We start from the raw sequence: 26245 nt of genomic DNA on the forward strand, positions 1-26245 counted from the left end.
ATATCCCTGAAGAACCTGTCTAAGGAGATGTGTATACAAGAAGTCTAGAAAATTAGGTCTGACTTTTGTCAGTAGTTTTTAGCTGTGCCTGTAACTTTTCTGCCTTGACCTGAAGGAATGTGGCACACTCGTGTATCACAAAAGAACTATGGCTTCAGACAATAGCTGCAAGGCACAAGAAATTGCATCTGAGAGCAAAGGCTAAAGAGGTGTTTATATTTATGATTGTATATATGACTCCTTTAGTTAACTTCTTGAAAAAAAATTTCATTAAGACTCATTTTTTTATTTACATATACCCTCTCCCTCATAAGACCTTCTTAATGAGAAGGAACAGACAGAAAAGTAGTAATTTTACCCATGAAAAAGACAAGAAAGTGGTGCTCAAAACTGTGTAGCAAAACAGCCTTACTTCATGAAGGGTGAGGTAAAGAGGAAGAGAAAAAAGCACATCTGAAAGAATAATACCATTAACCAACAAGGCTGGGATTTGGTTCCTCTCTGGGGTCAGTGGGCACCTGGCAGGTAGCACAGGGTCTTCCCATGGTATCCTCCCTGCTGATCTCAATGTGTGGTAACCAGCACCCTCTTATCTCATGGGGTCTCAGGCAAGGAATGGGAAGGTCACTGTTACAGGTCTCAGGTGAGGCTGGTCCCTGCAGTGCATCCAGCTGTTTCCCTGTCACTCTGTAGGCATCCTATTCTGTCAAAGCTGCACTGAGGCAGCTGTGGTAGGTGTTTGGTGTTGAGCTGTCAATCCTGGTTGCTCTAATAATACTGGGTATTCCATTATAACCCCTTCATCTGGTATTCACCTTCCCTTATTAGCAAACCCACATTTCTACCACTGAAGTCAAACACACTCTGAACACTTCCTGTGAGCAAGTACTACAACAAAAAAAATCATTTTTCATCACAGAGCTACCTACTGCTCAGAGTAGAGCTCTTCTGTAAACTACTGGTTTTCTTTATTTTGTTACAAGTTGCTTTTAGCACACCTACCCAGCATATATTTCACAAAGAAGTAAAAACTGTGCAGAGTCATTGGATGCTATACTCTTGTGATGTTCCTGTATACTTTCTCTCCTTGCTGTGAGGTAGAGAATGCCAGAACAGAAATTATATGCTTATTCAACACATAGGAGGCACTGTCACAACAATGGTATCAGTACCTTCCCCTGGACTTGCATGCCAACAGCATCTCTGCTGTCATGTTAGTATGTGATGCTAAGGAAGAGGTGGAGCAGGAACCAGGTGTGTTCAGTATAGGACTACTCTTCTGCCTGCAAACCACTCCTGTTTATATGAGAAGAGAGGATTTTGCATGCTAAATATTGAAAACTGTATTTTCTTCCACATAACTTATCAAAAAGAGATATTGAGGACCCAAATTCACCAATGTGGTTTACAGTCAGCCTGGGCCTACCCCACTGCTGAGTGTTCCGAGTTCCTCATGATGCATGATTCTGCAAATCACATTCCCTTCTTCTCCAGCAGCAGGACCAATGTGACAGCAGCAAGTCCTCACTGGAAGCCACCTGCCTGGGAGACAGGATCAGGCCAGCATCACAGAAGGAGCAGTTCACGACCTGGACACCTCTTTAGCAGACCTGAGCCTTGCTGCTGGTTCATGCCATCTGGCAAATCACCCCAGAGAAGGCTCTTCACTTCATTAAGCAGGGTCTGTACCTATAATTATCTTCAGGGGGACTCACCTTCAGGCATGGGCACAGACCTGAGATAAAACAATGACCCACTTCTCACCCAGGGTACCTTGCCCTGGCATGTCTGGTCCTGTCCCTGTGGGTGGAGGGCTTAATGCCTGCAAAAAGCCCTCATCCAAGTGCGTTAGTGATAGGATGAGAGAATGTAAGCTGCACCAGGAGAAGTTTAGGCTGGATATAAGGAAGAATTCCTTAGCAGAAGGCATGATAAGGCACAGGCATGGACTGGCCAGGGAGGTGTGGATGCCACTCATGTTTATACCAATTTAAGGACAGACTGGACGTGGCACTGAGTGCCCTGGTCAAGGTTGTCAAGGTGGTGTTCGGTCACAGGCTGGATTCCATGACCTGAGAGCTCTCTTCCATCCAGCCTGGATGTTTCTGTGATTCTGTGGCTGCGTTCGAGTTCACCGCACTTAAAAGCCTTTCATAGGCTTTTACCCTCTGACCTGTTTGCCCTCCCACGGCCCTTGGCAAGGATCCATTTTTTTTATCTTTTTCACACGCATTGCTGGGGCCACACCAGCCGCTTCACACGGGCGCTGCCCCGAAACCCGGGGGGGCAGCGGACGGGGCCCCCACGCCTCGGTGCTGTGGGGCCGGCCCCGCCGGGCAGCTACCACGGGCTTGCGGGGAAGTCATTTATTCACAAACAAGCGAAGAGGGGCCGGTTCCCGTGGCTGATTCCCTTTACCCTGTTCCCGCTCCCGGGGGCGGAGGACACCGTGTGTGCGCCCGGTTTAATAAGCGCTCCGACCGCGCGCCGCCGCGCCGGAACTTCGGCGCCCAAGCCGGCTCGTTTCCGAGCGGGGAGCCTCATGGAACGGGACCGGATCGGTGGTGAGCACACGTGGAGCGACAGCGGCGGGAGCGGAGCGGACCCGGCCCGGGCTGAACCCACAGCGTGCAGGTACCGTGTGAAGTGCGACGGCATTGGCCACAGCGCGTTGCGGGTGCGGCGACCCACCACTGCACTAGCGGTTGCGGGTGGTGACACACGCACCCAGCGGCCTGTTGGAGGGGGATACGCCTTGCCCAGAGTGGTCGGGTGGGCGACAGCACTGCACAGGGCAGGTGTGCGGTGGCAAGGCCTCGTGGGGGCAGCGGCCCCGTGGAGGACCCGATCCCGCCTCGGCGCCCGACGTGTGTGGCCGGGCATTCCCGTGCGCGGGTACGCGCCGTGCCCCTCGCCCGCCGCCCGCCGGGGATGCGCGCATCGCCCTGCCCGGAGCCCCGCGGCCCCGGCGCGGAGGGCCCCGGCGCTGCCGTGCGCTCTCGAGGCCGCGCAGTGCGAGAACGAGCTCCTTTCCCGAGCTGGTCAGGTGGTGCTGGCACGACGAGCCCTTCTCCCGCAGGTGTGTTTTGCGTGTGTGCTCTGTGTGCTCACTGCCTGGTCTTCTGAGCCCAGAACCGCACAGAGGAAATCTGCGTCTTATCGGTTGTAAACAACTGCTGGAAGAGTGAGATGGAGGAAAAAGAGAAGAAGAAGCATCGTGCGAAGCACAGCGGGCCAAAGGCAGAGAAGAAAAGGAAGCGTTATCTCAACGACCTGGGAATAGGAGATGAGGAGGATGCACGGAAGAGAAACCCCAAAGCCTTTACGGTGCAGTCTGCTGTGCGGATGGCCAGGACCTTCCATCGGTAGGAAGTGGGAATTGGTTATAGAGCATGCAGGGTCAGCTGGATGGACAGGTGTTGGCTGGGGTTACTTTGTTGCTTTGTCTGGAAGCCATTCTAATTCTAATTCACCAGGTTGTGTTGTAGTCTATGCCTGTGTCAGAAGCATGATGCTTTCTCCATCTGTGTTACATGGTACAGCTGTGTTGATCAGTGATAAAAAAAGGTGTAGCTCCTTAGACTCCATTGGAGTTCCACATACATTTCAGTATCTGGGCTGAGGGTGAACCTTTGTTTCCAAGATTTTGCAAATACTGAAGGCTTTCAAAGAATAAACATTGCTGTTTATTACATTCCTCTATTTATTTATTACAAATTTCTTCTCAGAACTCAGGACTTGAAGACTAAAAAACATCACATTCCTGTGGTTGATCGCACTCCTTTGGAGCCACCTCCAGTGGTCGTGGTTGTAGTCGGCCCTCCCAAGGTTGGGAAGAGCACTGTGATAAAATGTCTCATTAAGAACTTCACAAGGCAAAAGCTGGTTGAAATCCGGGGTCCTGTTACAATTGTTTCAGGTGAGAACAAAGAAATGGAAGTGTGTATTTTGTGCTCCTTATTTGTCTTGCTTTTAGAGCTAGGATGTGTCCATGTTCTGTAATTTTTGGTCATTTTGAAAAAATCATTTGGATGTGTGATCAGGCATACTTACTAACAGTAAGTTATTACTTACATACTTATTAACAGTAAGAGTGAGATTTGGGCTTTGGGGGGACTTGTCACTCTGAGTTTGATTTTCATTCTGCTGGAATCCCAATTATCTTTTGTTTTTTTTGGTTTTTGTTTCTACCTTTCTGACTTTTTTCCCAGTTTCTTCCACCCCTCAAACCATTCACAACTTTGCCTTTTCTAGTGGTTTCTGTTTTCCCTTTTGAACTGTTTTTCTCTGGCTTCATTTTAAGCTCTATATGTTTCATATTCTTTCAGTTTCGCTGTCCTTGTGTACCTTTCTTTCTTAAGCCAACGATTACTTTCCCTAGCCAGTTCCACTTACATTTCTCCACCTCACCTCTTGGTCAGTTCCTTCTCCTTTTTGTTAAATTTTCAGTCCCAGTTTCCATTTGTCTTGGTTTGTTCCCTTCATGTGTTTCCCTAAATGTTACCAAGGGGATCACTGAGGTTCTATGCACAGCCCACAGCACTCAAGGCACAAATTTGTAAGGGAGATCTTGCTTGAAGACAGATAACTGTATGTTTGGTGCAGGTAGACTCTTCAGAGACTTTAACTAACAAGTCTTGTTTTTGCAAGGAATGATTGACAAAAATGGGAAAGAAAAAATGGAAAGAAAATTCACGTTTCATTTGATTTCCTAATTGGTCTACTGGATCTCAAGTGTTGAATTTTTCAATTGAAAAGATTAAGAAATAACCCATGATACCTGTTGTCTGTGGTTGCTTAAAGTTGTTACTAATGTTGTCTTAAGTTCAATTACCTGACTTAAGTTAGTCAAGCCAAGTTATCAGTGGGTACTTTTTTTCTCATTTGAATACATGTTAATAAATTTTTTACTGTGTTAATCCTCTCTTTTTTTTAAAGGCTAGAACAGAGCGTATTTTTTCCTAATAATATCCAAAGAGCAAAAATATATGGTAAAATAAAATTCACAGTGTCAGCTGGGGTGCTAAAGACAAAAGAAGCAGAGATTTTTTTTCCCAAAGGTAAAAAACCCCATTTTTTTGCTATTAGTGTTGTTTTTGGGAAAGCCCAAACAACTCATTTAAAACCATCAGGTTGAGTACATATTTTCAAACAAAAAATTGTAATTTAGCAAAATTAAAAGCTTGTAAAACCAATTCTACAGTGGTGCATGTTGGACGATCTACATGTTAGACAAGAATTTGAGTTCCAGATACCCTTCAGGAATGTGACCATTGAAAACAATGTCCTAATTGGTTTGCTCCCTCTGTTTCAGTTTTTGATTCTTAATTCTGTTTTCAGGTAAAAAACGCAGACTAACTATTATTGAATGTGGATGTGACATCAACACAATGATTGACCTGGCTAAAGTTGCTGATTTGGTAAGTTAGTATTGCCACGTGATTTTTACTATAATTATATTGAATATACTACTTTTGAGTGAACTGCACCAATGTCTGATTTCTCTACCTGTTGCTATCAAAGGCATAGCTGTTTTTGGTTTCAGAGGAACAGGACTTAAGCTTGTTGACAAACCTAATATTCTGGAACAACGCCTAGGACTTTCCTCATCCTGGGAGTGGGGGAAAATAAAGTGTGTGTGGTGATGGGGAGCATGTGAAAAAAGGGAAATGCAGCTGAACTTCATTGCTAATGCAACTGTTAAACTTTTAATGGAAGATCTTATAATGAGCCAAGGTCATACAGTGACTTTTCAGTAAGGGATTTGGTTAAACCATATAAATCTGAAAATTATTTTTAGCTTGAAGTTTTCAACTAATGTCTAAAGCAATATGTGTTAGTTTTCTAGTTGGTTTTGGTATTTTTATGCACTCCGATGTCCCCATAGTTAAAGATCACTGTGTGGCAAAACAACTGATTTCAGTGCAGTGTGGTCACCATCGTAATTTACTTATAACTTTTGGGTCAGGGGATTACATCAACTGATCTTGGGGATCCAGGGCACAATCCTTAGAATTTTACTTTATGTGTGGATTTGGAGTGTATTACTGATAGCTGATAGGGGTTTGGGATCCTTGTCTGAGTATTAACTGTATTAATATCTAAATACATGTGCACACTGATCTAGATATTGTTCTACTTACATGTTTTCTGCCTGAGTAAGGGAGATGCATTAATGCAAATGCAAAATTTTTCTGTTAGTAGATGTGACAGATGTTTGAGGTTCTGTGTGCACATGGTGATGCTGAGACTATTTAGTTTTATTGTTGGGGGGCTGAGATTACACAGTTGCTTGAAGATCTCTGTCATCAGTTTCCCTGTGTTTTAGTTCTTTATTGTTGAGACCGTGATACGACTTTGCTTCCACTTTCATGTGATTGTTGGTTGCTGTTTTCCTGTGTCAGTGCATTTTAGTGATGCTTAACAGTAATTGCAAGGTGTGAAGTTAGTTTGTCTCATTTTACCAAAAGAGCCTAAAGGGCATTGGTGCATCCAAGACAGAGATATAAGAATTTTATTAATTTTCTAAGATGTTCCTGAATATATTGGAAGATACTCAATTTTGCATATTTTAAATTTACAAGGCAAACACTTCTTCAGATCTTATTACAATACTGTATGTTATTGCATTCCTAGACCAGCCATATTCTTCTATATTTTTTTTTAGAGACAATGAGCAAATCAAGTCTATATAAAGGAGATTTGATTGACTGGGAGAAGAGATTTGATTTCCTAAGCCTCATTAACTTCTAAAGCAGCTAAAATCCATACTTTAATTAAAAACCAAAGTGAGTTTTCAGGTTATATGAAAATAAAATACAAAACCTATTGCAAGATTTTGGTTCCCAAGAAGCTTATGACTTTAAAGGTGTGGTCTTTGAAATTAGCTCATGTGGGCCCCATGGAACTTCTGTAGTGAAATGTGGATGTTGTGTTTTCAGGTTCTAATGCTTATTGATGCCAGCTTTGGATTTGAGATGGAAACATTTGAATTCCTGAACATTTGTCAGGTACATGGATTTCCCAAAATTATGGGAGTTCTTACCCACTTGGATACATTCAAGAACAACAAACAGTTAAAGAAGACTAAGAAGAAGTTAAAGCACAGATTCTGGACTGAAGTGTACCCGGTAGGACGTTTAACATTAATTTTTTCATATATTTTGCTTTATGGAAGCTAAATTAAAAATGGGGCAGTACTTAAGGGTTTATTATGTTCTTATATTTTTTAAATAATACCGTCAGTGAACAATGTGGGTATTGTATCAGAGTATGTCATCTTTCTTCTATTTGCAGAAAGACTTGTGTGGTTATTCTTTATCCCAGTGTGGTAAGGTACTAAACATGCTGCCAGTGAAAGGTCTGTTACACAGGTGCTGTGCAAGAAGGATCTGCTTGTAGGTCTGTACGAGGTCTTCTGGATGTGAATGGTTTTTTCCTAAGATTTAGGGGGCAATTTTCCTGTTGAAGTAAACTAGTCAGTTTGATCTCTAGAACCAGTTGTAACCTGCAATATCCAACTATGCTTTACAAATTAGAATTGGTTTTTTTGGTTTTTTTGTTTGGTTTTTTTAGTTTATTAGGTATTAAACAGATGTTTAACCTTTTTATGCCTTTTTAATGTGTTTAGGGTGCTAAGTTGTTTTATTTGTCTGGGATGGTTCACGGAGAATATCAAAAGCAGGAAATTCACAACTTGGGGCGTTTTATCTCGGTTATGAAATTCCGACCTCTTACTTGGCAGACGTCTCACCCGTACGTTCTCGCAGACAGGTGTGTCCTTTTCTCTCTCTTCTTCAACCTCAGTGCAGGTAGCACCTGCTGTTTGAAAAAAACCTGTAATATTAGACCTCAGCTCTGTGGGTGAATGGGTGTTTAGTGTTACCTGGGTGGCTTTGGGAAGTGAAAGCCTCCTCTGCAGGTTTGTGCCGTTAGCTTTAGCCGTTCAGCTTTCACTTGTGTCAGACCATGTATATATCTCTGGCACATTGTAAATACTTTTGAAACACAAAAACAAAAATTAAAATAATCCTACTTGTTGATGATTATATTGAATGTATGTGGAAAAGGAACAGCATTCCAGCAATTAAACAACAACTGGCGAATTAGTCCCTTCCGCTTCATCTCCATGTCTGGTATTTAATTCACAGTCTCTTTGGAACGTGAAACTAATCTTTGATGGTGGCTGTGGCTATTTGGGACATTACCTCACCTTTCATGTTTTATTACCAGAATGCTTACAATTATGACTAAACTCCCACGAGAATCCAAGGTGCCTAGAATGAGCCTCTTTCAAAGCTCTAATTCTTTCGGAAAAATTGTCATGAAAAGGTCCTGCAAAATGCACAAAGCAAAGTGAGGGAAAACATAAAAAACAAAAATTGGGTGGTTTTCCAGTAACATTGTTTTAGGCTGTGTAACTGTTACAGTTATTATGATAGTTGGGTCAGGTTACAGCTGATCTGCAACCAGGACACCTGCCCCATTCTCTTCCTTGACTGTGTGTTTGTGTTGCCTCCCTTTTGCAGTGTTGGAAGGAGTTTCCCCCTCATCTGCCTGCAAACAGTCATTTTCTGTGGTAGCTTTTGTGTTACTCACTGATATTATTAGGGAAAAGAAGATATTGTGTGGCTGCAGGGAATGTGACATTCAGCTGTTTGACCTCTAATGAAAGAATTAATTTGAGGAGAGTTGTGTGTGCAAAGTATATGAACAGTAGTTAAAATGTGCTAAGAAAGCAGTGCACCTTTAGTGAAATGTCAGTAAATCTTCTGGAAATACGTTATTGAACATGATTGTACAACTTTTAAAATACAATTTTAGAAAGCTTTTGGAAGATCTTTTTCCGTGAATTTTTTTTCTTTTTTGATTATGATCATTCTATTTTGATTACTGGAGTCTGCAGGGCATGCAGTGGCAGCTGTTCTCTTTTCTTAAATTACCTTTTTTCAAAAGTTACTGTTGCAACTGCTGGATATTTTAACTTTCATTTTTGATGTTGGGTAGAATGGAAGAGTTGACAAACCCAGAAGATGTTCGAATCAATCCCAAATGTGACAGGAAGATATCACTTTATGGATACTTGAGAGGAGCACATCTGAAAAACAAAAGTCAAATCCATATGCCAGGTAATTTATCAGATTCTAAAAACTCTTTCTATACTGATCTATGAATAACAACATGAAATGATTTGTATCTTTAAACTGTATGTTGTAAAATAGATTTTCCACATTTCTAAATATGTTATGCTCTTGGAAATTATTTTTCATGATACAAGTTTTTGTGAAAATAAATCTTGTAATTAGCTTTACTTTTAATTGGGCAGTTTTGTCGCAGTGTTAAACACAGCATTCACAGTGTTTAAAGCTTTTCAGAAAAGTGAGTTGCTGGTTTTCTCATTTAAAAACAAGGAAACAAACAAACCCAAAACTTGGCAGGATTCTGCTTCTCTCAGTTCAGTAGTAAGACAGAAGAGTTGGATGTTTGGTACAGAGCTTGCTATTGATAAATTACTGAATGCCACAATGTTTTTGTTTTGGTTTGTTTGTTTGTTTGTTTGTTTAGTCTCTTCATAGTGAGTTGCACACATTTCAGAATTAAAACTGTGCAAACCTTGTTGCTTCCTTTGTCTGTTGCCCCAGGTGTTGGAGACTTTACTGTGAGTGATGTGAGTTTCCTACCAGACCCCTGTGCTCTCCCTGAGCAACAGAAGAAACGTTCTTTAAATGAGAAGGAGAAACTTGTCTATGCCCCTCTTTCAGGAGTTGGGGGCATTGTATATGATAAAGATGCTGTTTATATTGACCTTGGTGGAAGCCATGCTCATGAAAAAGAAGAGGTAAGAGAACGCTGGCGGTGACTTGAATTCTTGTGCAAAAGGTAGTTTTTAATCCTTAGAGTCAAAGTAAGTGTCTAAAAATAAGCTGCTTTAAAATAATCAATCCTTATCTATCCATAGTGGGTAATTACTTTTTTTCTCCTCCAAGGATTTCAGAGAAGGGATATTTGAATTATCTGCTATTGTGCAAAACATTTGGAAGATCGGTTAATAATAAGTACTAAAGTTTGTGTAATAACTTTCCAAACATTGATATAAGATATATGAAAACTCCTGGTACTGGGGTATTATCACCCAGGGCATGGTGATTGTGGGAGAACACTTAGAGGCTTTGACTGGTCAAAGGGAGAGATGGAAAACATTTGCCTACAAACAAATTGAATTCAGCTTTTTTTTTTTTCCTGTATTCTGCTAAATGTTAAATACCTTTGGGTCTGTGATAATGTGTGCTTGCTGTATTTACTGTAGTGGTTGCATACTGTGAAGGAGAGTCCCTCTTTAATTTTTCCTGATCTGGTATTGTATATATTCTTGAAATGTGAAGCGGAGAAGGGAGACCTTGCTAGTCTGAGAAAATGTTTATATAAAATGCTCTGCATTCTTTTCTTACATATGCATATTTCTGCTGGTGTAGGCAGATAGACTCATAGCTGTTTTTTAGACATTTGTTTATTCATTTTAATTGAGAAGTAAAAAATCTTGGCTTTCCAGGAGGAAGTGAGACCAAATCACGAACTCGTTCAGAGCCTCATCTCCACACATTCAGCCATTGATGTTAAGATGGCATCAAGCAAGGTCTCTCTCTTCATGGACTCTAGACCCTTAGGTTCAGAAGATGTAGGACAAGAGTAAGTTTTGAATGCTGAGCAGTGTTTGAGTGTGAACGAATCTCTAATTTCAGGCTCTAGTTTAGGAAAAATTCTCAATAGAACATAGTTAATAGAATGGCATATTGTCTAATTCTTCCTCTTCTGAGATTACTCATATGCTACATGTGTATTTTGAGATAGAAATAATTGGTACTAGAAAGTTTTACAAGCAATATAGTCCTGCCTTCCAAGAATTTCTTGCTGATGTAGCCCAAGTAGCATATTTCTGTTTTTCTTCAGAGTTTTAGAGAATGTCAGTCATAATCTTCAGTAAAATTAATTGTATAACCTATTTTCATTCCATGGAAAATGAAGAAATTTCCTGGAATTATTTATGGCTACAGCACAGGGTGTATTCTTGAATTAAGAGGCACTCTTACTTAAAGAACACCATTGCCTTTCTGAATGTTCTCCATCACCTCGCTTTGTTTGAAAAAAAAACCCTAAAATTGTACAATTATTTAAAAATACCGTATCATTAACATTTTATTGTACTTTACCATCTTACTCCAAATGTGATCTTTGGGAAAACAGGTTTGTGATGCCAAAAGAAGAGAGACAGCTTGATTTGAAGACTGGAAGAGTACGTCGAAAGGCCGTATTTGAAGAAGAGGAGAAAGAAAATGATGATGCAGTAAGTGATGAGGAAGATGACCAAGAAGAAGAAGAAGAAGCAGCAATGTCTGAGGATGGAAGTGACGGTGATGATGAAAATGATACTGAGGAAGAAAGTGAGAGAGAGCTGTTAAGGGAAGAGACGACCATTAGGAGAGCCAAACGTATGAAAACAGAGGTGCCCAAGGAAGAAGCTGTGAATGAACTGCCAGCATTTGCAGACAGTGATGATGATCTTGAGATGAGTTCTGAAGAAGAAGGAAAAACTGCCCCTGAAGGCAGTGAGATAGAGGAAGAAGAAGATGATGATGAGGAGGAGGATGATGAACAAAGGACTTGCAAAGATGAAAGCTCAGATAGTGAATTTGAGGCTGCAAAAAAAAGAGCTAAATCCAAGCAGTATGATGTAAATAGTGGACATACAGAAACAAAATCACAGACCTCAGATCACAGTCTGAAAAGAAAAGCAGTGCTCACTACAGATTCGGGAAACTGCACAGCAGAAGAGGCATCAGAGTCTGAGGTTGAAAGCTCTTCCCTTGATGAGGGTGATGGTGAAGGAGGATCACATGATGAATTAGAAGTTGAAGAGTCAAATAGCGATGGGTTTCAGCACAGTCAAGCAAAGAAAGCTCATAATGTTAGACAGACTAAACTTAAAGCTGTAGAAGTTGAGGATGATGATGTGGAGAACCTCCTGAGAGAGGAAGAGGAGTATGAAGAAAAAATAGATCTTTCTGCTGACACAATAGGTAAACTATAAATGTTCAATTTTTACAGTCCATTTTTAATTGTATCAGTTGGAATTAGTTGTTAGTAAATACTATATAATCTTGGCTCTCATATATATATATATATTTACAGTTGTTAAGTGGCAAATGTCGAGTTAGGAAAGCTGGGAATATCTGCTAGTAAGCCTTTCACTTGTAATGTAGCGTGCAGGTCTGAGGTTTCCTTTCTCTAAAACAGGTGATTCATTTTATAAACTTCATTGATTTTGCATATACTTCTCTTTATAACTGTGTGTGTAAAACAAATTAGGATGGTCTATTACATCTAGAAAGATTAAAATATTCTTGGAGGAGTGTTACTAAAATACATTAACAACTCATTGAACACTGGAACGGGTTGCCCAGAGAAGTTGTGGAATCTCTATCTTTGGAGATAGTCAAAAGCCATCTTGACATAATGCTGAGCAACCTGCTGTAGGTGACACTGCTTGAGCAGTGGAGCTGGACAAGATGACCTCCAGAAGTCCCTTCCAGTCTCAACCATCCTGCGAAGAAGATGTGTATCATCATAAACATAATCAAATCTGTCGCTATTGCCAATAAATTCTTAAAATTTTGTCCTAAAATTAGGACTTGTCATAAAAAAAATCAGTGATTTAATTTGCTAGCCACAATTTATGGTTTTGTGTATATATGGAGTATGAGAAAAAGAAACTGTGGGTTGTGTCTACACTCCCTAAACCTTTTGTCATATCCTTATTTAAATTATTTTTGTAGCTCCTAATTCTTGTTTTTATTCAGGTGCACTTAAGTGGAAGGAGGACCTTACACAGAAGGCAGCTGAGGCCTTTCTAAGACAGCAACGTTCAACCCCCAATCTTCGTAAACTTGTATATGGAACAGGTACAAATCTGTTTGGAAACTTGTCTTCATATATGGTTACTTTTTAGCTGTTTCCAAGTTTTCAAGTCTGAATATTTGAGCACTGTGTTTTGGTGAGAGGCTTGAGGAGAGTTAATTGACTTTTTAATTGTAGACACTAGTAATTGAAATAAAGACAGTTTTTTACTTTTCCAATAAAAAAACATTTTGAGCTCATTTTCCAGACTATTCAGTTATTACTCATGTTTTCTGCTACAGTTATTTCAGTTTTACAGTTATTTCTGCTACAGAAGTGTGATCATTTATATAATTGTCTGCTAGATACTGTGCAAATCCATTGTGGTAATTGTGTTTCATAAAGGGATATTGTTTGTTGGCTGTTTTCAGGAATTTCTGTCTCACAGTGACTGGAATATTCTCTTAGGCATGACTTAGTATTATCATATTGCTAATGAGGTGTTTGCCAAGGAAAAAAATAGCTAGCTGGCTTAAAAGGAAGAGAAAATGACTATTTATGTGATTTGTCCAGTTTAATGCACAACTTTTCCTGTCATTGTATGAGTGTACAAATCTCGTTATGCAAAACCTTGTAGATCACAATGAGAATTTGGCTTTTTTAAACCTTCCCTGGTACAGGAGTAGGAAGATTTTCTGACAGATTCTTGATTTACAGACAAGCTTAATGTCCTTCCTCTTCACAGATAATTTTGGTATTGTTCCTATTTATGATATTGAACAAACATCCTGTGTTGACAGTGTTTTTTTCAGATGATTCGCATAACTGGATCAGTGTACCTTTTTCTTCAGGATTTTATAATTAAAACTATTTTTAGTTTGCATCTTTTATTTTCTCAAACTACTGCATGTGTTGTGAAACATAAGACAGAAGAGAAGTGGTTAAAGAATGTAATGCATGTGCTGTGGGGGAAACCATCACAGGTTATATGTTTGATTTAGTTGTAGAGGATGAGGACCATGAGAGTGAAGATGCAGACGATGAACTTGGAGGTTTGTTTCGTGTCAGCCGTCCAGACAAAGAATCCAAACAGAAGGCTAATGCTCTTGACTGCTCCAAATTTCTGATAGAAAAGCCGCAAGATTGGGATTTAGAAGAGGTAATACCATTGGATAATTGTTTCTGCATATCCTGTGGTGGTTATGTCCTGGCTGTATCTCATGAAGTACTACTGAGTTGTCATTGAAGCAGACCTATGGGAGCTATGGCCAGAGTGTCTTATATTCCGCTATTTGCTGTCATTAGGAGTAACAGATTCCAAGGTCTGTGCTTACAGGAGTGGAAAGTTGCAATAAATCAATTCAGTGCTTGGCTGTCTTGAATATTTAGTGGATCACAGTTTGCTGTGTATGTACCAAAAAGTAAAGAGCAGAGGAATCCTGAGTGAAAATTCAGTGTAGGGTAGAGACCTTGTTAGTGTAAAGACCTTTGTGCAAGAGTTAAGTTGGTTTCATATTCCTGCTTTTGCTGAGGCATTGTGTAGTTTTGGTGATGGTGTCTTGGTGTGGAGCTGCATGTGAGAATAACAGATTGTCTCAGAGGTGGTATCTCTGATGGGGAAGTGGGGAATGTATTGGAGAAGGTTTCAGCTGGTGACAAGCTGTAGCTGTGCAAGGCAATGACACTGTTATTTTGCAGGTTATGAGCAGTATTCGCGACTGCTTTGTTACTGGAAAGTGGGAAGATGATAAAGATGCAGCAAAACTGTTGGAGGAAGATGGTATGTGTAAGACTTCTAAAACTGATTCATAAATACAGGATTTTTAAGGAAAGTATGACTTTTTACTTAGGTATGTAGAGTATTTTGTCTTAGCGATATACTTGCAAATCTCTTTCAAACTATTATATAAATTATTACACAGATACTAATATAATTACACATTGCTGTAAATCTCTGTATAAACAAGTGGCAAGTACCACATTCTGAAAATTTACTTTCTGAAAAATAGAGTATATAATTTCAATTATGAAATGGAGTCCTCGGTCAACACTTGGATTCGCCAACTTTGAATTATGTGTCTGAGTTAAGCAATTGATCCTCCATGTATATTTTATTCTTTTGGATAGTCATGGTAGAAATAAACAAATTTTTCTTTAATGGGAAGACAAACTTGCCATTCACGTTTGGCTGAAAAGTGAGATCTATCTTCAGATGTTTTATAGGTGGTTTTTTTGTGTTTTGTTTTTTAAATTAGGAAATATTTAGAAAATTTTAATAATGTGGCTGTATCTTGCATGCAACATAATTGTGATTAGACAGGTTTTTGTAAGCATTTGTTTTTAACCTAAGAATTGTCAGCTATATTGATTTTTTTTTTAATTAAACAGGAGCTCAGTTGCTCTGCTGGTGTCTTATGTCATTAGAGTGCTAACTAATGTGCTGTGTGGTCCTTTGGGATGATCTAAACTTTATTTACATTTTTTAAATCATAGAAGTATTGAAAGGAAACAGGAGGCAGCACTGGAGTTCAGCTGAGAGCTTTCAGCTGAAGCTCTAGAGAGGGCAGAACAGACTTATAAAACTGTTGATGGGAAGAAAAAATATGTGTACTGAAAGTAATTTACCGAGCAGTACTGAGAAATGCACAAGACTGAAAGTATGAGAAATGGTATGGAACAACAAAACAGAATGGCTAACTAAGTCAGATGTCTTGGGTGTTTATTGTTGCAGAAGAACTGTATGGAGACTTTGAAGATCTTGAAACCGGTGTTGTGCACAAAGGAAAGGGTGCTGCTGAAGGAGATGAGGTCTGACCTGCATTTTTATGTTCTTTAGCAACATACACATGTATGAGTTTCTGATCAAGTGATAGGCATCCTATGTAATAAATTCAGTTTTCATAGAATCAATAGGGAAGAAATCAGTGGTAACAAGGAAGAAAAGATGAGTATTACCAACTTTGGAACTTATAAATATCTAGAATGGCAAGTTTCTAGTCTGAGTCTGAATTTTTGTTTAAAGTTAATTATGTAGGAGAAGTCACCTCACTTACTTAACAGTAGGTGTCAGGCTTAATCAAGAGCTGGATGATCTGGAGGCATGAGAGAAGTATTTTAAAACCAAATGTAATCATAACTGTTTGTACTGTGTCATTTCATCTGATGCAGAAGATTATAGCACTCTCTTTAAACACAAAATTGTGGGAACTTGACACAATTTCCTAGTCATTCCTCTTATCTGCATAAAGGAGGCTGGTGGAAGCAATTTTATACTGTGGCTTGGATATCTTCCAAGAACAGAACTGTAGTTGTCTGTGAAAATACAAACTGAAAAATCAATTTCTTTTGGACTGAACAACTTGATGGCTTTGCATTTAATTGTAAAATTAAGGGTAATGGCATAATTTTGGCAGTTTTCAAATGGTCTGTGAACAGACTTCCTCCTCTCTGGCCTCTAGAGTGCTGCCTTCCAGCAGTATTACTCAATGCTATCAACAATTATTTTTGTTTCTCTTGCACTATGTATGCTTATATTAGCTGTAGAATAAGAGGTAGGTCAGTTCTAGGGTCTGTTCCCTTATGTTAAAATGGATGTTAAGTCAAAAAATTTTTCTCAGTGAAAAGGGATAAAATTAGATCATGAGATCTTTTGGTCACTGCTGAAGTTACGTCTCCTTGTATTAGCTTACTAATTTCTGTCTCAAATGGAAATATTTTTCAAGTGTCTAAAAATTTGCATTATGAAGAAGTATTGCTTAATAGTGTATATTTAACTGTTGATCAGAATGGGTTGTTTTCTCTGAACCATGTCACATGTTTGACAATTTACTGTTGTTTAGTCTGGAAGTGAAGAAGAGGAAGAAGACGAAAAAATGTCCAAACCAGAACCTGAGGAGGAGGAAAAGAAGAAGGAGCGCATGGACAAGAAACGGAAACTGAAAGAAATGTTTGATGCAGAGTATGATGAAGGGGACGCCACATACTTTGATGATCTTAAAGAAGAAATGCATAAACAAGCACAGGTACAAGGTGTTAACTTGACAATTTATGTGGCTATATGTCTTCAAAAATACCCCGGAGAGTTTGCCCTCCAAAGGTTTTTTTCGTGGAGACACATGTGATGCTACTTCAGAAAGTACACACAAAGAAATACTTGCTAGTGATTTTTTGTGCTTGAACTTTTTGATTCTGTTAGCTGGAAAGAAAAGCCAAACAACTGAAAGCTTAATTTAAACTGAGGGCAGTAGTTAAATCACTGAATAAGCCAGGATGTGTCATCTAAACTTCATCTACTTTAAAAGTTTGCAACTAAAAAAGAAAAGGCATCCTTTTATGTGTAGGAAGGTGAAAATCTTTCCAATACTAATTTGTGCCATGTATTTTCCTGGTATTATTTTTAGTGTGATTTTTTGCAACGTTATTAGTGGATAAGTAAGTTCTGTGTAACAGTCTTTTTCCTCCAACTGTCAAGTTATTTTGAGGAAAAAATAATTATGACTATTGCTCTGTTCGTGTGGTAGAAGTTGTTGGTGTAACTGCATCCAGAATTTGAGGTGTTGATGTTGTTCCAGGCCTTTCTTTTTTTAGATAAGAACTTGCAACCTTAAAAGTAGCTTCTTTCTTTGACTGACTTGGAAGAACATTGCCTTCTATTTCTAATATCTTCAGTGTCTTCTCTGCTGGCAAAATTTTACCCTAAATAGTCATTAAATGGATTGTTACCTTCTTGCATTAGCCTCTGTCATAAGTGATCATATGAGCTCTGGTATGCAGATTTACTAAGAGCTTTGAAAGCATAAATAAGGACATTCCAGTTGAAGAATAAAAGAATTTACAACTTTTCACTTGAGGTCTGTTACAGAAATACATATCAGCAATACTCCTGCTGTGAGATGGAAGGGCAAGGATCTCAAAACTGAGGATGTGCAAAGGCTTCTAGAAAAATAAACTTGAACAAATTTGTAATGTATCTCAATACCTTGAAAAGGGAAATAGGTAGTTATTTTGCTGAAATATGATGTCTTATTGGTATCTGGGCATCAGAAGCTAGAACCTCCTTGTTATTCACGATATCTACATTTGTATGGTACAGAAGAGCTTTTGATGATGCACAGTGTGAGGGTGCACAAAAATATTTTTAAGCTGCTGAGTAAGGTAGGAGCCCAGCCTCCTCATAAAGCGACACCCTAAAGATGAGGACATGATCTTTAAAAGGTACTTGGGCTCCTAAATAAAAAATGTACCTTTGGCAGCTGTATTTTTAAAACCCAAAGTCATCGTTATGAAAGGTATAACAGAAGTCACTCAATCATTTGCTTCTCTTGGGTACTGTCTTTCAAGTAGACTTAACAGGCCCACTTGGGATTTCAAATTGGAAGGAATTCATGGTGGCAGAGATCTTGCTCTGAATAAAAAGTCACAAAACGTATCAGATCTTTCCCAAAAAGATTTATATAAATGTTAGCATGTTTTAAATAGAACTGGCACTTCATGAACGAGTTGTTAATACTGGAATTTTGTGAAACACATGGTGACTTTCTCTTTGTCACATAGCTTAATCGAGCAGAATTTGAAGATCAAGACGATGAGACCAGAGTGCAGTATGAGGGCTTCCGGCCCGGGATGTATGTTCGAATAGAGATTGAGAATGTGCCATGTGAATTTGTCCTGAATTTTGACCCTCATTATCCTATTATCCTGGGTGGTTTAGGCAACAGTGAAGGAAATGTCGGATATGTGCAGGTATGTAGCCAAAGATGTGAGTGCATTTTGTATCGAAACAGGTGTGCTTCAGAGTGTCTGGAGTTACTATTTTCTGTTTATTAAAAATACAGTAAACCCTGAGAGAAACTTTGATCTGTGTCTCTCAAATAGGGGATTTGCTTTTGACACAGACTGTAACTCTGCAGTAGCAGATACTGGATTTTTACAGGCTTAATTGGATAGCCGGAAAGGATTACTGTTGTTTAATGTTAATCTGCAGAGGTGTCTCAGGACTAAGGTCTGATACTGTGATTAATGTTCATCTGCAGAGGTGTCTCAGGACTGATACTGTGATTGTTAAATTGCAAACATAAATTGTACTCTGAGCTTCATAGTCTATATATAAGTGACTATAGAAAAGTTACTAGGATATTTATAGATATATTTTTTTAATACAGTAATTCCTTATATGCATACAAACATGACTTCAAAGTGAGTGAAAAACTGATTAATCTTTCCAGTCAACCCAGTGTTAGTGAGAATGTTTGAAGATAGAAGGCTTACTGAATAAAAAATTCTAGTGTAGATAGAAGTTGCTTTCAGTCATTGCTGAAAATGAAGGCTCGAATCTCAGAATTCATGTTGCCATCCTGTAATAGGATTGTTCATCTTTTCTTCTAACTAGCTGCGCCTGAAGAAGCACCGATGGTATAAGAAGATACTGAAGACACGCGATCCCTTAATCCTCTCACTGGGGTGGAGGCGCTTCCAGACGATCCCCATGTTCTACATCGAGGATCACAACGGGCGTCACCGGCTCCTGAAGTACACACCACAGCACATGCACTGCGGGGCAGCCTTCTGGGGTGAGGGCATGCTGGGGTTACTGCCCTGTGTCACTTCATCACTGTCAATGGCTCAAGCTTACAGGGTGTGTCAGGAAATACAGCCAGTAGCTTTTGGAATAGGAAGTCTTTAAGTTTCCCCATGGAACATAAAGTGACACCAAATAGTATGGGAAAATAGGCAGTTGCCTAATATTTGTGAGTTATTTCAGTGATTTGTGAATTATTTGGCTTTTAATCAAATTCTGAGCGTTCTCCTAAGTTGTATCATATCAAAGAGGATCCTGAATTGTTGGCTGTGTGCAGAGAAACACTTGCTCACATTCAGGGCCCAGCCATTACATGAGTAACTTCATGTTAACCATTCCTTTGACTTTCATGGGACTTCGTATGTAAGTAATACTTTGAACGCTTTAAACTTTTCTTTGGTTTTATTTATTGAGAATCTTTGACATGTATTTCTAAGTTTTCTGACTTTAAATAGAGGCTAGATGTTGTGTAATAAAGCTTTTCAGAGGTTTTTAAATTTAATTTTCTTGCAGGGCCCATCACTCCTCAGGGGACAGGATTTTTGGCAGTTCAGTCTGTCAGTGGCACAACGGTATGTTTGTTATCACAAAATGCTGGTTACTGCTTTCTCTGGGTATTTGGGTAAAATACATAGATTTGGGGAAGAAGGTTTACATATGGTAGAGCAGTGTAGTTGTAGGAACTGAGAAAGTAGGTGGACTCAAGCTTTTGAAAGGTGTATTGTGATAAGATGGGACACTGTATGGAGAGGGGTTTTTTAAACAATTTTCATCTGCTACACTGAAAGAAATATTGCTTTATTATTTTCTGTGGAAGGATTTATACCTACTTGGTTTTAAGGTATACTGTTGAAAAAGTTTGTCCTCAGTGGGATTTCTCTGCGTCCTGTGAAAATGTTTGTAGATACCTGAATAAAACTTGTGAGGGACTTCTTAAGAGACCATGTACTCAATAGATCAAGGGCTAATGGCCTCAAACTGGAAGAGAGTAGGTTTGGATTAGAATTTAGGAAGAAATCATTTAGTTTGAGGGTGCTGAGACACTGGCACAGGTTGCCCAGAGAAGGTGTGGGTGCCCCATCCCCAGAAGTGTTCAAGGCCAGGTTGGATGGGGCCCTGAGCAACCTGATGTCATGGAAGGTGTCCCTGCCCACGGCAGAGGTTTTGAAACTAGATGATCTTTAAGGTCCCTTCAAACCCAAACCATTCTATAATTCCAATTTAAATAGTGTTAAAGCAGTATTTGCCAGGTGCAATCTTTGTTGCATATATGTTACTCAAAGGAGATTTATGTTTGCAGGCAATATAATAATGAAAGCTTTGCATGGCATTGTAATGAGCTTGACAGTAATCGGAGTGGTGATTAGTATCTCCTTCCTAAAATATGCTTTGTCCTATTGCACAACCATTATGTTATATGTATTAAAAGGCTGTTTTCACCATGTGTCCGCAGCATAATCTTAGAGCAGTGCAGAAAGCACTTCCCCTTTGAGACTTTCTGTCTGAGTAAGATTCTGTTTCATAAAGAGAACTCAGTGAGATAGATAACAAGGATTCTTAGATTGCTTCCAAGGTAATTAGAATGGCAGTTCTGAAAATCTCATTAGTGAATGATAGGAATGTTATGTCAGCAGCACCTCAACTAGTCAGTACTAGTCAATTTACATTTTTCATGCTGCTGTACTCCTGTAAAGGTTAGAAATTCTGAACTCTTAAAAGCAGTTAAATATGGAGTGCAGGTCCCCCACAACATTCTTATCTCTAAGCTGGAGAGATACTCGTTTGAGGGGTGGACTGTTTAGCTGATGAGGAGTTGTTTGAATGGCTGTATTTGGAGGGTAGTGGTCAACAGCTCAGTTTCCTGACGTACATTGGTGACAAATGGTGTCCCAGTACTGGGACCAGCACTGTTGGATGTCTCCATCAGTGACATAAACAGAGGGATTGAGTGCACCCTCAGCGAGGTTGCAGCCAACACCAAGCTGAGTGGTACAGTTGACATGCCAAAGGGATGGAATGCCATCCAGAGAGACCTTGAGAAGTGGTCCTATGGGAACCTTGTAAGGTTCAACAAGACCAAGTGCAAGGTCCTACATCTGAGCTGGGGCAACTCCCAGTGTCAATTCAGCCTGGGGGATGAAGGAATTTAGAGCAGCCCTGCTGAGAAGGACTTGAGGATGTTGGTGGATAAAAAGCTGGACATGAGCTGTCAATGTGCACTTGCAGCCCAGAAGGCCAACTGCATCCTGGGCCCCATCAAAAGCAGCATGACCAACAGACCAGGGGAGGTGATTCTCCCCTTCTGTTGTGCTCTCATAAGACCCCACCTGGAGCGCTGCATCCAGCTTTGGGGCCCCCAGCACAGGAAAGACAGGAACTTGCTGGAGTGAGTCTGGAGGGGGGCCACCAAGATGACTGGAGGGATGGAATACCTCTCCTCTGAGGAAAGGCTGAGAGAATTGAGGTTGTTCGTCACAAAGAAGAGAAGGCTCTGGGGAGACCTGATTGCAGTACCTAAAGGGGGCTTATAAGAAAGATGGGGGTAAACTTCTTAGCAGGGTCTCTTGTACCAGACAAGGGGGAATGGCTTTAAACTAAGAGAGTTGATTTATACTAGATCCAGGGAAGAAGTTTTTTTATAACAAGGATGGTTAAACACTGGAATAGGTTCACCAGAGAGGTGGTGGACATTCCATCCCTGGAAACATTCAGAGGATTGGGAGGGCTCTGAGCAACGTGATTTAGTGGAAGATGTCCCTGCTCACTGCACAGCTATGTGACCTTTAAAGATTATCTAGGTGACCTTCCAATCCCAACTATTTTATGATTTTGTGATTCTAAATGGTTTCTTCACTTTGTGCTAAATACACACTCAGCAGTGTCTTTCATCTCTGCATGTTTCAGCCTGACTTCCGGATTGCTGCCACAGGAGTTGTGCTCGATTTAGATAAATCCATAACTATTGTAAAGAAATTAAAACTAACCGGTTTTCCGTTCAAAATTTATAAGAACACTTGTTTTATTAAGGTAGGTATGTAGGTATGTATACTGCAAAACCACATGTACTGATGTTAGAAAGGAATGAAACTGGGATTGTCTTTCCTGAGGCAGAAGTTCTGCATTATTATTATTGCATGCTGTTCTGGATCTCAGTAGCCCTTCAGTGTGGTCTCTAAAGATACTGATCATTTGTCAAGCAATATGAATTATTATGAACCAAACAAAAATTCTGCAACAGTCACCTGGTTCACATTTAATGTGATTTTTTTTTTTCCTTCCCCACTCCTGCTTCATTCCTAAAACCCACTGATTAGCTTCCCACAGTGGCAGATACTTCTGGAGGATGTGAACCTGTCCCTGGCATCATTCAGGCAGTTTGATCCCACTAAATTTCAGCTCTGGAATCAAAGATGATTTCTAGCAGTGCTTAAGACTTCTCAGTTACAGTTACAAAAGTGTTTGGGTAGGAAGTGTTGCAGAAATGAATGTTCATTGACCTTCCAGCTGTCCTTGGGCTTTCAGGCTCAGGAAGAAGTTAGGTTATTCTTCATTTGGGGCAGCAAGTAAGTAAGCAGTGACCCCAACAGTGAAGCACTCAAGTATTCACACTAGGCATAGACAGATTTCTTCCTTGATTTCCTTGTGATTTTTGAAAAAAGCACAAACCTTGGAGAGCTGTATTGTATTAGAGTCTCACAACTAGCAACTTCAGGCACCTTGCTTGCTTTTAAGGTATTCTGTGTTCCAGCAAGTTACTATAAAGAACTGTAAAGCTTCTCCTAGAAGTGTTCTGGTGTTCTAGAATTTTAAGGTGTATGTATTTAATGCTTAGAAACCTTGCCTGTGATACGTGACTCTAAGTAGATTACTTCCAGTAGCTTACCTTAAAGTCAGCTCAGTGTGGTTTTGGTATGATCAGCACTCTTAGTCTAAACACAATGTTATGTTCCTGTTTCTTTATAAGATATGCTTGTAGGACTTAGTTTTTGTGGCCTGTGTTGGTCACAGAGAAAAACTTAGCCTCTTGAATGATGGTGGGTAATTCACATTTTCAGGGGATGTTTAACTCTCAGTTGGAAGTGGCTAAATTTGAAGGAGCAGCGATCCGTACTGTGAGCGGTATCCGAGGGCAGATCAAAAAGGCCCTCCGAACTCCCGTGGGTGCTTTCAGAGCAACATTTGAAGACAAGTTGCTGATGAGTGGTAAGTTGCACTTTCCATGTAAGTTATCACACAACTTTCATCCTTCTTCACAGGTTGGAAAGCCGTGTCTCACAATTCTGGAATCTGATAATTAAGATGTGAATTCAGAGAATGGGAAATATCTGGTGACACGCACAATGAAATTAAAAAGAAATGCGTTTTATGTTATGGAAAAGAAAATTTTTTTTGTCAAGAACTGTACAGGCACATATACATATATGAATGAACTCTTACTAGTTCTTGAATATGAATAGTGAATAGGGTGGTATTCAGCTGCCTGCTCTTCAGGAATATGTGCTGTTCATGCCTTTATGAGGTTTTGCAGAATCCAACTGTACAAATAGTTGCATTGCTTTTACCAAAAGTTGAAAACTTTTGGTATATATACCAAACCATATACTAGCACATGGTCTAGGTATCTGTTCTATTCAGGCAATCTTTGTGTGGATGTGATGAACTGTTGTTTTAGAGCCAAGTAATGTTTCCTTTTCTTTCAGATATTGTCTTTGTGAGGACTTGGTATCCTGTTTCTATCCCAACGTTTTATAACCCTGTAACATCCTTGCTGAAGCCAGCAGGTGAGAAAGATACTTGGAGTGGAATGAAGACAACAGGCCAGCTGAGGTATGAGCGAGGCATCAAACTGAAACAAAACAAGGATTCTCTCTATAAGGTATATGTCTGTTTTGTTTGGGTTTTTTTTAACTAGTGATTGTAGTCAAATTTGTACTGTCTCAGACCTGTGCAAACTGAGAGCAGTGTAAATACATGTTCATACATATGCATGTGTGATTTCATATTTTTATCCACGAGGCACAGTCCTGGCATGACATGGGAATAAAACAGTGGAGAGCAGATTGTTGTGGGTCAATGAAAGTTTATCAAGTAATCTGCAGGGTAGAAGTCTTTTCCAGAAGCTTATTGAGTCTTACTAGTAATTGGAGTGAACATACCATTCATAAATCAGTGCAAGGATGTTGGAAAATAGGGTTTGGGTTTTGGTTTGGGGTTTGTTTGTTTGTTTTGGTGGTTTGTTTGTTTGTTTGTTTTGAGGGGTGCTGTTTCTTTCTGGTTTGTGGTGTTTTGTGGGGTTCCCCCCCCCCCGAAAGATGGAAATTAAAATAAAAGCTTTTAAAGATCAACAATCTTATATATGTTCTATATTCATTCTTTTAGCCTATTGTGAGGGAGAAGAGACATTTCAATAAGCTGCACATTCCTAAAGCGCTGCAGAAGGCACTGCCTTTTAAGAACAAGCCTAAGAATCTTGAGAAGAAAGGCAAGGCTCCAAAAGACCAGTGGAGACCAGCTGTTATCAGGGAGCCTCATGAAAAGAAGGTAATTATCACTTATTCTGAAACAAGGACTCATGAAGGGTAAATGTGTTGTTTAAAACATTTCTAACTTTTGTTTGGCACTTCAATCTACTGCTGGTGCTCAAGATATATATGCTCCTAGTGAAAAACTATCACCTGCAATTTGTTCTGTTCCTGTTTGGCACACAGTATGTATATGGAACTGTCACTGAGTGGATGGTGTCTATTTTTTAGACTAGTCGGTCACCTGAAGCCTAAATATGACTTTTGTCCTTGTCACAGCACTTGCAAGGTATTTCACTTGGATTTAGTGCTCTCATATTATGGGTGACACAAATTGGCAGCTGCAGTTTTTTATTTGACTTGTCATTGCCATGTATTATTAACACAGACAGGATTTGAAGCAAATACTCTGCTCTGAAAATTGAGAATTAGAGTGCTTGCAAAGGCAAGAAGATCCAAACTGCAGTTTAAGTGTTCTACAGTAGCAATTAGGCATAGCCTTTTAAAAAGTATCTAAGCAAAATCAGGGTTCACAAAAATTAAAGCTCTTATTAACTTCCTAACAAGATAACTAATTAAACCATTTTGAAAACTAGGTAACAGGTGCAGAGATGATTAGGAACTTGCCTTGAATCTCTGTTTCATTATATATGTCTCTGCTGAGGTTAAACTGTTTCTTACTCACCAAACTGATCTATGTCTATATTGATTGTCTGTTTTCTATTTTAGATATCAGCCCTACTCAGTGCTCTGAGTACAGTGAATAATTACAAGATAAGTAAAGCCAAAGTAAAACATCGGGAACAGCTTAAAGAATATCTCAAAGTTAAGCAGAAGGAGGATGAACAGAAATTCAAGAGGCAAAAGGAGGCTAAGAAAAAAGTCTATCGCATACTGGGACAAAGGGAGAAAAAGAGGCAAAAGTCAAGCTTGAAAGGATCTAGCAAGAGAGAGAAGAGTATGTAAAATTTCATCAGATTTCAGGCCAAATGAGGAAATAGAGTAGCTGTGCAATTTTCTGTTGAAGAAACAAAAAGGCCTTGGACTACACTAAGTGTGCTTTCAAGACAAGGAAGAACTGCAAATATGACCTTGTTCACACTCTTGAATACATTGGCAATGTATATAAATAAGATGTAGAAGTATGGATTGTGGGTTTTATACATGAATATTCTGGAGGACTTTGTATTTCAGAGTATTTCTATGCATACTGCATATTCTATCTAACCAATAAAGTATTTTAATGTCAATTACA

General features: G+C 39.6%; 1 protein-coding gene across 1 annotated transcript; it reads left to right on the plus strand.

The window, feature by feature from the left end:
• The first annotated feature begins 3085 nt into the window (after positions 1–3085).
• BMS1 (BMS1 ribosome biogenesis factor) lies at positions 3086–26245 on the plus strand. The gene is made up of 22 exons (XM_018081589.3): positions 3086–3365; positions 3729–3919; positions 5341–5420; positions 6942–7130; positions 7631–7773; positions 9007–9128; positions 9642–9838; positions 10550–10686; positions 11242–12074; positions 12855–12956; positions 13893–14050; positions 14590–14671; positions 15623–15699; positions 16731–16913; positions 18445–18633; positions 19280–19460; positions 19982–20040; positions 22373–22495; positions 23524–23671; positions 24169–24344; positions 24848–25009; positions 25720–26245. Exons 1-22 carry the CDS (start codon positions 3190–3192, stop codon positions 25954–25956), a joined length of 3945 nt encoding a protein of 1314 aa, XP_017937078.2. The 5' UTR covers positions 3086–3189; the 3' UTR covers positions 25957–26245.

The sequence above is a fragment of the Manacus vitellinus genome, unplaced genomic scaffold (assembly GCF_001715985.3).
Source record: "Manacus vitellinus isolate BGI_N305 unplaced genomic scaffold, ASM171598v3 scaffold_54_pilon, whole genome shotgun sequence".
Taxonomy (NCBI): domain Eukaryota; kingdom Metazoa; phylum Chordata; class Aves; order Passeriformes; family Pipridae; genus Manacus; species Manacus vitellinus.